At 36.0% G+C, this 11,204-nt stretch overlaps 1 protein-coding gene across 2 annotated transcripts; it reads right to left on the bottom strand.

The window, feature by feature from the left end:
* Window positions 1–1,211: 1,211 nt before the first annotated feature.
* On the bottom strand, window positions 1,212–8,887 carry LOC117637333 (vacuolar protein sorting-associated protein 45 homolog). Of its 2 annotated transcripts, XM_034372200.1 has the most exons (13): window positions 8,540–8,887; window positions 8,184–8,385; window positions 7,993–8,072; window positions 7,184–7,411; window positions 6,918–7,043; window positions 6,708–6,788; window positions 6,474–6,615; window positions 6,177–6,355; window positions 5,169–5,324; window positions 4,745–4,852; window positions 4,536–4,657; window positions 2,250–2,381; window positions 1,212–1,751 (listed from the first exon to the last, which is right to left on the bottom strand). In XM_034372200.1, exons 1-13 carry the CDS (start codon window positions 8,627–8,629, stop codon window positions 1,694–1,696), a joined length of 1,704 nt encoding a protein of 567 aa, XP_034228091.1. In that variant the 5' UTR covers window positions 8,630–8,887; the 3' UTR covers window positions 1,212–1,693. The 2 variants fall into 2 exon arrangements, with proteins under 2 accessions (XP_034228091.1, XP_034228092.1); XM_034372201.1 differs by lacking the exon at window positions 5,169–5,324.
* Window positions 8,888–11,204: the final 2,317 nt, after the last annotated feature.

Raw genomic sequence — 11,204 nt, 5'->3', positions numbered from 1 at the left:
GTCAGTCCAAAAATTTCCAAATTTAGCAACAGTTCCAACGAAATTATGAAATTCGAAAATTATGAAAATATTTGAATTGAAATTAAAATGTACTTTGAAATTTTCCGAAATATATTAGAGTTTCAAGTTCGAGCTATTCACAATGTCTAATTTCATGTTAAAATATAGTGTGAACTTTCAATTTTAAGCTCATTTTGACCTTTCAAATTTTTGGGTATGTTCAAAAGTTTGAATTATTGACGAATGGATTTTAAAATATATAAGTTTAAAAAGCTTTCTATAAAAAAAAATTGAGTTTTACGAATTTATGATCAATGTTGGGTAAATTTTCATTCCAAAAGTTTTTATAATGATATCCCTAATTCTAATCTAATGCGTCCGAAAATCGGACATATGCATTAGCATTTCTCTTTAGAAATCAAGAAATACGTAAACTTTAAATATTGATAATTCGCATACCCTCTCTAGTTCCCTAGGAGGGGCAATTGATACCTATTGGGCCTAATGGGTACCCATTGCCATCCTTTAGCATTCGCACGTCAAATTATAAACAAAAAGGGATACAAATAACAATTCCGTTTATCAACATGTTTCATAAAAAATTCATTATGATAACAACGAACACAAGATATCTAAATTGTGAATAGAAGCTTCAAAAATAAAAACACAACACATCTAAATTTTTTTATAATTTATGTGTTTTTAAATCACCTTTGAAACATTTCTCTATAAAAAAAAAAAATTAAAAAAAAAGATCACCTTTGAAACTGTTATTGTCACTTTAAAATATATTTCATTGATGCAATTTTCAATAACAACTTCCTTGTCAAAATAAGATACAAAAAATGAAACCGAAAGGAAATTTTTTAATATATATATTTTAAAGTTGGTTTAGCTGACTTTGTCTTTCTCAATTCCGCTATGAATTTTATAGCCTAATAAAACAAATATTGTAAAAAAAAAGTGCAAAACGATCTGGTTTTCTCAATCCCTTTATGACTCAGTTTGGCTTCATGTCAGACTTCTGGCCAGGGTGCCCTTTGCACTGTAAATTCTACTTTTACTTTTTAATTCTTTCAAATGCTGTCCCTTAAAATAATTATGCATGGATTTTATAATATTGGGAGGGATAGTTTGCATGGTACTATCAGCACGACTGGATCAAAACTTAAACACTCTCACCAAGACCTGAATTTGCAACAAGAAGCCGATACTGTAAATCTATACTTTGTTGATCTCTCACAATATCTTAAGTACAAACTACATTGATACAGTAATGTATATTAAAATAAAAAGAATAGGGAGATTTCATGTATGACAAGCTTCTTCTGAACAAGGCAAGAAAGTACATGTTAATTAAGTCCTAGGGTATCCGGCTTGGTTAGCGAAAAAATTGGTGCAAAGTTGTGAGATCTCATTCTTTTCTATGCTTCTTATGGTATGGAGGGAAACTGCTGTTAGATCTTTCCCTCCAAATTTATGGGATACAAATCCCCTTCAGTAATTACTCCCAACAAAATGGTAACGAAAAGGCCGTGTCTTCTGCAGGACCAGAGGGCGATTCTGATGAACCCTCAAGCATGTGTGGCAATTTTTGATATTATAGCTGGTGACCATATCTAAACACCCGTATACATCCACAAACACTTGTGCACATGGCTCTTGAAATGAAAGATATACAAGAACCCAAAATTCAGACAGCATTGCTAGTCCGAGCTACTCTCTGAGCTTCTTCCAAATCTTTCAAGAACCTGTTTTTCCCAGCCAAACAATAATTGGAGCGGAGCATCTCATATTAGACAATTTCAATAAGCTACAGTAATTCACTAGAATAGCCTCAAACAATTACAACATATAATTAAAAACCTCCAACGGTCGATGCTTAAATACTTGTACCAAAATCTCTTAAGCAAACTGTCTACCAAGCACAACCTCCCATTGTCCAGGATTGATCAGGCGAGTGGATGCTTAATTATCATGTTCTCAAAACTTTCTAGGAACTAATATGCTAGATGAATTGTACCTATATGGAATTAGTAATGCAACCCAAAATAACCCCAAGACAAGTTAAGATTTACAGAGGCCAAAGTAATCATGCCCAAAACTCTCAAACTTGCATCCAACACAAGAAAGAAGTATATCAAGTCGGACCATTCAAAGCCAGTGTTAGATGTCAAAGCAGTAAGTCCAGCTAGCACACTTATGATGCAAATGTTTCTGCAAAAATACAATGATGACCTGAAGCATACCTCTTAGAATTGAGAATCGCAGAACCACCAAGTATAAAACGAATTCCAGTATTCATAGAATTTTGTAAAGCTACAGAGCGAGACTCCTCGTATGTTGTTCCTCCAACAATGAAAATCACAACTTCTTGAGGCCTGCTTAGAGATAGTATGTGTCATTCAGAACATTATCCAAATTATTAACTTTTCTATCTTCACACTATCAAATTATAACTTTAACAAGATGATTTACAGGTTATTATAAATATCATAGAATGCTAGTCTGAGTCCACAAGGATGTAAACCAGACAAAATGAAGTGGGGTGGGGGGATAGTAGAATCAAAGTCGAGCAACTTGACAGGAAAGGCAAAATGATGACTGAGCAGCTCATAATTAGTAATTAGTCACAGTTGGGCTTACATCTGAGTCATCTGATATATCTAGAGAAACCAGCAAGAAAAATTATGAATAGAAGCAATCATGAAAACCACAGTGATTAAGTCCACTAGACAGCCAGCCTGCCTACAGGTTGAGGTGGCATGGCCTTCTCAATGATCTCCTGATTAGTAACCTAAATATTGATGTCAATAAGCACTCGGCTTGTATAGAACAGCACAGAAGAAATGGGCTCCAGGCAGTGTCAAAGTGCAGGAGCTTCACTTCAATGTTCCTCGCGGTTAGACTCTTGAAGACACGAATTTCTTAAAGTAGTAAACTCCTCTCTAATCATCACACACCTATACTACTTAAAATTCGGGACATGTGAGGTTGCATCAATTGAGCCCATCTACATCCTAAAGAGTTTAAACAAGGGCTAAAAGTTTGACATTCTCATCATATTTCTGATCAAATGAATGACAACAGCAGTAAATGACAACATTTTGTGCCGCTAAAACTTTCTTTTTTTAAGCTTACAAAGCATCCCATTTCATAGGGTCATTGGTACATGGCTCTGGAATGATCCATTAATATACTTCGTAACTCTAAAAACATAATTTATGACACCTAATACACTAATAATCTGCCCTAGAGAGACTCAAAGACAAGGAACCTTTAGATATATGTGTAACTTGCATTTATTACATAAGGCCATCCCCGATGGTTGGGGCTCTAAAAGAGGTTGATAGAGCCTCATTTAGAGCTTTGGTAGAATCTTTGGGGCTCTAAAGGCATCTTTCTCACAGTGAGAGGCTCTATCTTAGGGGTTTGATGTTTTTTTTTTAATTACCTTTTTTTTTGGGTGAACATTTCAACCAAAAATAAATAAAAATTGGACAAAATTTGAAAACATGGTTTTTTTTAAAGAAAGAGTTTTAGCGGCCAAACGAATTTGAGAGCTTGTTGCAATCGGCCAAACTATTAAAAAAAATACGAAAACTGGTCAGCAACCATCATTTTTGGGCGAGTAGAGATGCGGAAGTCGCAAGGGGCGTCATCAACAAGGCAAGTGGGCTGGCAGCTTTTCCTCCATGCCGGTCCCACTGGATTTCAAGGGCTTCAACCATGTCCATACATTTAGGTTCAGCTCCGGTGAGGCTCAAGGATTTACGGAGCTGAACCCAAATGTATGTACCTGGTTGAAGCCCTTGAAGCCCAGTGGGACCCGCATGAAGGAAAAGCTGCCAGCCCACTTGCTTTGTTGATGACGCCCCTTGCGACTTCCGCATCCCTACTCGCACAAAAAAATGGTTGCTGACCAGTTTTTCTATTTTTTTTTTAATCATTTGGCCAATTGCAACAAGCTTGTCTCATTGTTTTTATTTTAAATTTTTTGTAAACTTGACTTGGGCTACAACCTCAAGTTCTAAACGGCTAGGTTTATTTTTTTTAACCATGTGTTTCAAATCTTGTCCAATTTTTTATTTTTTTGGGTTGAAATGTTCACATGAAAAAACTAACATAAATAAGTGAACAAAAAGCAAAAATAGCACCTAAATTAAATTACATCATAAAAAAAAATATCAAACCCCTAATATAGATCCCCAGATATAGAGCCTCTCATTGTGGCCCAAAAGATTCCATCGGAGCTCTAAATGGGGCTCTACGACCTCTTTTAGAGCCCCAACAATTGGGGATGATCTTAGAGCCCCAATTGGGGATGGCCTAAGAAACTAGAAAGACCCTCATTTATTATAATTTTGAACTTGGCTTCGGCATCAGTTACGTGTCAATACTTTTGGTGACACTACTTGCTTAGAATGAAACAACACAACAATCCCCAAAATTGCAGCTAAATTATAAGTTAGTAACTTCCTGAGGAAATTACTTATATATATATATATATATATAAAATATATTCAAAAACCAACCTGCCCTGCTGAAAGTGATTTCCAACAAATGGGTAGTCCACATCTCTCAGTCGTCCCTTGGTGATGCTTTCCATAGTTTGGAAGAGAAGAGGCTGGTGTTGTGTGTACACATTCTCAACCCCCTACAGCATTAGTAAAAAAAGTTATCTATAAGCTTGCAAAGACACCCTATACTAGAAAGCATAAAGTATTAACTTTCGCAAGCAAACCTTCAACCCCCGAGCCATGTTACGTGCAATATTTAAGAAATCTCGATTTCCATAAAGATCCCCAGTTCGCTTATCCACACCCGCTTGCTTCAAGAGAAACTGGACAAGCTGCAATGCCATAATACCCAATTTATTAAACCTGTGAATTACTCTAGTAGCTAAAAGAAAGGTACACAGCAGATTTTGGCATGATTTCTGCATTGATTTACCCTCCCAAAGAAAGGTCAATCTCCAACAAAAGTGGATGAGCAGAAACGAACTACACATAGAATAAAATACAAGTTGCCATCATTAATCCTCTGAATGAAGGTGGCTTATGAAGAAAGACAAGCTTTAGGGATGGAAAATTGCCACTTAAACATAAATGAAGAGAAAAAAAATAAGAAACAGAATCAAAATAGGATTGCAGTCCTGGTTACATTACCCCAGGCTTGTACTTGGCAGACTTAGAAGACAGTTTGTTAAATAATTGCATCAGTTGCACAGGGCTTTCCTTCTCATAGCGCAAAGCATACAACATGACAAGTCGTAGGCGATCAATATCGGATACACTTTCATTGTTTAATAGATTTGTCACCGCCTGCAAAGTACATAGGAGAAGGAGATGATTGTTTCCAACTTTTCATGTTTCCATGAAGATTGCTATCTCAAAGTCAATAACCAAAAAAAGTATATAGTACAGACTAAAAGCTGGATTCCAAATCCTAATAATAACTTGTCGCAAGAATAGCAAATAAGGCAAACCAACACAGACACACTCATGGTAGGTTTTGTATCAACTTCATAGCACTAATTCAGCCGCCTGGCTTAAAGATAATTGTATAATAATTTCCAGGACCTCCACCCCTTTTGGACAAGGAACTAGTCCCTTCTCATTTCAAGAGAACCTGTGTGGCCATTCAATCATGACAGAAGGCTTACAAGTTGCCATGAAAAAAATATATATATAGAGAGGCCATTTTTCCACTGTAGTTTCAAACTATCCAATCATCATCATATGGTTATGATCTCAGCAGGCCCCCTCAATTTAAAAATGCTATAAATGGAGAGAAAACAAAGTTAAAATATAATATCAACCTTGTTTAAACATTTACCCCAACCCCAACCCAGATTTGATCATCCCCAATTAGCAGATAGTAATAAATGGACAAAACATTACAAAGATGTTCTTTGCTCCTTATATGACTAGACCCATGCAATAAGAGAAAAAAAGAAAAAAAACAGGGATACCACTCACATTTTAAAGATGATACTAAACAGTTAAATTAGAAAAAAATAATTTCCCTCATAGGTAGTTAGGATAAGTAGAAACAAGAGAAAAAAGTAGTTGTGCACTTGTAGAGGGACAAGGAGGGCAGAGAGAATAAAGGAGAAGTGGTTTCAATTTCAATTTACTTTTATTTATTTATAGAAATATGTTGTTTTTCAGTACCTCAAAAGCTGCCACCTGCCCACCATTGCAAGCCAACTCCTGTTCTGTCTGTGAAACTAACATAAGTTTTCTCTCTTCAACTAGTTTGCTCATTTCTGTAACCAGTGCCACATGCTTTGAAACATTTCCATGCATCTTTCTGTACTCAGGGTAATTGTCAACAAATTTGGCCATGTCCTCTGCAACAAGAAAGAATGTAAATGTTTAATTACCATAGTTAATCATTGTTCCAAGTGCCAATTGTTAGTAACCACAAGAAGTTATGAATCTAAACTTTTCATGTTTGCATTCTACAACCTATCGTCTGAATGTTCTGGTTACTCTTCGAAATTTGCTGAAATTCATCAACCAACTGCTTGATGTTCATCCCAATATCACCAAAGTTCTCGTACATGTTCTTTTTGAAAAAACCATCTTGTTCTGATGATAGCACAACCTCCTATGAACATCAATACCACAACTGTAATTATTTAGCACTGAAAATTACAAACAGAAACATGTGCATTATTGGAGGGTAAATTACAACTCAACCTGTTGATCCTTTGGAAATTTGCCAATGGTTCTTAAGTCCACTTTGTTGTCTTGAATACCAATCAATTCGTGAACCATTGCCTGTAATAGTGTAATCAATGAGCTGTATTTATATTTCTAGTAATCTTATCCCGTTGTAATTTCAAAGATGTATATCAACATGAGGCATTTTCACATATGTTGTAAAATGTCAGCTGCAACCACAATTACCTGATAGGTCCACTGATTCAGCAATGGGGTTACAGGATCATCCCTCCTATCAATTACCAGCAACAATGGAGAAATTTCTGTTCGTCTGAAATCAAAAAGTCCACTTTCCTGCTGGTACATCAGCTTCTGTTACATGCCCAAAATACAATATCAGTTCCCCTGTGCAAACTTTCATGGCTAGAATCCGCAGGCTGTTATATGACATGTATACATACATAAAACGTTGTGTCCATAGAAAACTATTTGGAATATACGACTGTACTTACTGCTGTTTCCTGTGCAATCCTTTTCGCAATATCAGATGTTCTTTGATAACGAATTACAGGTCTTCGTTTTAATGCCAAAAAGACAGCTGCAATTCCATCAACAACTCGATCAGAGAAGCGCTGCAAATTTGAATGATCTACAACTGCTGGGAGCATATAAATGTGATTTGATGGCACATTCAAAGTGAAATGGTAAGGATCGCTGGCAACAAAGTCTGCATAGAACTCCTGCAAGACCAAGACAATAACTGAATCTAATATGAAGAGTAAGAAACTAAACCAAGATATGAGGTGTCATAACAACTATACTATTGTTATTGTACATTGTTATTCTTATTATTAGAGTGACATAACCACTATGTTGCACGAGATTTATTTTTTCGTCAAAAAAAACTTTACTGCAAACTGGATCTGTCTAACCATGCATTAGAACAAGGGTGTATTATTATTATTTCTTTAAAAGAATGTATCAGAACAAGGATTTAATGGCAAAATGAAACCAATTCCAACCGTCAAAGGACAGAGCGACTATATTTGAACCAAAAACAATACATTTTGTATCAACTTCCTTACAAAAGTGAGTAGAAGAAAACCTGGCACCCTATTGATATTATAAGCTTACGCAAAATTTACCTTGTCCCTATTTTCCTGTTACTAACTTACTACTTATTATAGTATTCTCAAATTTCAGTTATCCAAAATAAAACTCGAACTCTCAATTCAGTTAGCAATTGACATTACTACATACATAAATTATCAGATAATCCGAGAGAACGAAAGAGGAAACATTTTAGTGAATGATGAATTACCTGAAGTTGCTGCACAACTTCGTGCTCATCTGAATCAGCTAAAATATGAATCTGGGTATCCTTCAATATGTTGGAGAAAACTGTAAATTCCAGTATAGAATGAGAAATGAGCTCCAAATAATAGTCAACTCATCTAGGTATCTTCCAAACTCACTCCATAACCAAAATAACATGCAGAAAGCAAAACTTACACAGGTGATACTCTCCAAACCTAGGAGCAACCAAGTGCCGGCGCAAATACTGGATATTCTCAGAAGTGGGTGCAAGGAAGTAAACGGCTTTGAGATGAGACATGGATTCTCTGGACTTGGAAATGGAGTCAACCAATTCCACCAAAAACACTTCTTTCTGAAGAAGCTCGGATTGCGAATACGCCACACTCACTATACTAACCTACACCCCATTCAATTAACAGAACAACCCATTATTTACTGAACTAAAATATGCCATTTTCATTGATTTCCATGCTTAAGAAATTCATAAACATTTCATTTGTGTTTTGGGTTTTGGGTTTGTTTCAATGATTGGTAGTTGAAAGCGTTGTTACCGTGTGGGAATCGAGGATAAGAACCTTCATGCCGGAGATGTCCTGCAACATCCGGCTTATGTAATCCCGTACGGCTGAGACCAGCACCATTTTCAGATCTACGGCGAAGATTTGACGTCTGTGCCGGTGCCGATGATGATGATTTGTTAAACAGTGTGTCAAATTGTGTGCTAGAGATGAGAAAGATGCAGATCTACGAAGACGAGGAGGTTGAATTGGGTGGACGAATAAGTGGTCTCCGAAAAAGCACCGTTTGGTGTCGTCGCAGTTTGGTCTCTCAACGGTATGTTCTTGGCGGTTCAATGCCAAGGGAAGGGTGGGCTACTGCCCAGCCCAAATGTCTCCAAATAAAAATAGCTCCATATGTTAGCCCAGCCACACAAAAAAAAAAAAAAAAAAAAAAAAAAAAAAAAAAAAAAAAAGAAAGAGGAACTCTACCATCAATAATGAGAATATCATTTTTTGCTACCCAATCAATAACGTAATAACACTTAGGATAACTTTTTCACGTGTCATTGTGTTATTGACATAAATAACAAAACACTATCCCCGTTACAAGGAAGGTTTTTTGCTTAGGTAGGCAGAGCTTCTCCTAAGGCAATACTATACAAATTACTTGTTTTAATGCTGAGAAAGTTTAAAAGCCAACCCTCATTAAATACTATAGTTACTCGCTCTCCTAGTTGCCCTTTTTATCCCTCATTAGTTATTGTTTCCCTTTTTTTTACCCATTCTTTTCCTTATTCTTAGAGCATTTCCACCAGTTGACTCTTGCCATGGCAAGATTAGCCCTAGGGCAGACACTATTCACGTGAATAGTGGCTGCCCTAGCCCCCTCCAGCAAAATGTGTTTCCAGCAGTTGGGGCTTGCCATGGCAAATACTATTCATTTTTTTGTTTTTTTCACAACTTTTTTTACTTAAACAATTAATTTGGATAATATTTTTGGATAAGATTTTTTGGTTTCTACGTGTCAATACTATTCATATTGGATAATATTTTCGGATAAGATTTTATTTTATTAGTTGTATTGGTTGGTATTTATAGGAAAAAAAAAGTATGGGGATTTGGTGTTAAAAGTGAAGAGTATTGGTTAGTATTTATAGACATTGGCGAACCCAGAATTTTTGTAGCAGATGTGCAATATTGACTAAGTATGAAAAATGATTTTTTGGAATAATCATTTTCTCAAGATAATTTTTGGCGGCTTTTATTCCTTACACATCAAATAAGAAAACTTGATTTTATGAAATTTTAATATGAAGTATATATTGACTTAATGAGCCATCATTTTTAGCTTAAATCGTATTTTGCACTAAAACCGATTTTTCATATTTTGATTTGATGGGAATTTGATTTTCTAGTATTTTTATTTGAATCCAAATAGGGGGTACTTCCTTATTTACATTGTAAACTTAAGTAAATGGAGTAATATAAAAATAAATTAAAGTAAAAGGACAAAGACATTTACTTAAATGTTGAAAATGGAAATAAGGTATAGAGAAAAAAAAAGAAATCTGCCTTGCCCTCGGGCCAGCACTCGGGCCAGTCTTGCCCTGGGGCCAGCCCAGTATGCTGGGTCCCACCATTTGCCAGGGCTGGATTTTGTTGCTGGAAACCATTTTTTTGCCCAAACCCCCCCTAGCCCGAGTCCAGCCTTAGCTGCTGGAAATGCTCTTAGTATGAAGAAAAATCTCGACTTAAAAACAAAATAATATTGCTTGTGAAGACAAAAGATAATAGTCTTCTTAGAGCATCTTCAACCGCCTCTTTAATAATTTTGGAATGCTAAAATAGGTGAGTCACATCATTAAAATCCTCTCCAACAACCTTATTAAACTCAATCATCAAATTGCAATATCTCTCTCTCCTTAGGATTAGTAAGTTGACCTTGGCTCTTTTTTTTCTTTTTTCTTTTTTCTTTTTTGTGTGTGTGTGGAGAAATTCTATGATTGCATTCATAATTCAGCCAAAAAAGCCACTAGTCACAAAGGGCCATTACAAACTAGTCACAAAAGGGCCATTACAATAACGGAGCGGTCTAATATCAAAATTAAGAAAATTAGGTATGTCTCCACCAACGATCAGGCAAGATCGAAGAAACTCTGGCATATGCATCCCAACTAAGATTGCAAACTTAGAATAATAAAAAAGAGATAAAGCTTGAAAAAACCAAGCCATAACAATACAAATAAAACTCTCACCAAGGAGAGATGAAAGGCTCTCACAAAATAAAGATGAAAAACTCTCACAAAAGGAGAGGTGAAAACTACACAGAGAACCCAAAGAGTCTCTGCAACTTATTTCAAACATAAAGAAATTGCGAAAAAGATGGTGGTGGAGATCTGACGCCGAAATGCAGGTGAAGATCCGACGCTGAGCCGCAGCCGCCACTAATGGTTGGATGAAAATCATAACAAAACTAAGACAAATAGGGAAAACCCTTTGTCTTTGAAAATGGGGGAAGAGGTGAAAGGAGGAAGAGAGGAAGAGAAGAGAGGAGAGGGGGGAAGACCAATGGCTTCTTCCCCCCTCAATGTGGAAAAGGCTCTAAGAGTGTTTTTTTGGGGGCTAGGGTTTTTTTGTGGAGATGACCTTGGCTCTTCAAAACATTTAATTTAATTTTCAAAAAATAAAACATACCTTGAAAATGTTAAAAACATGC

Source organism: Prunus dulcis, chromosome 8, assembly GCF_902201215.1.
Source record: "Prunus dulcis chromosome 8, ALMONDv2, whole genome shotgun sequence".
NCBI lineage: Eukaryota > Viridiplantae > Streptophyta > Magnoliopsida > Rosales > Rosaceae > Prunus > Prunus dulcis.
The sequence above is the reverse complement of the archived record's forward strand: the minus strand, read 5'-3'. Positions and strand labels throughout refer to the sequence as shown.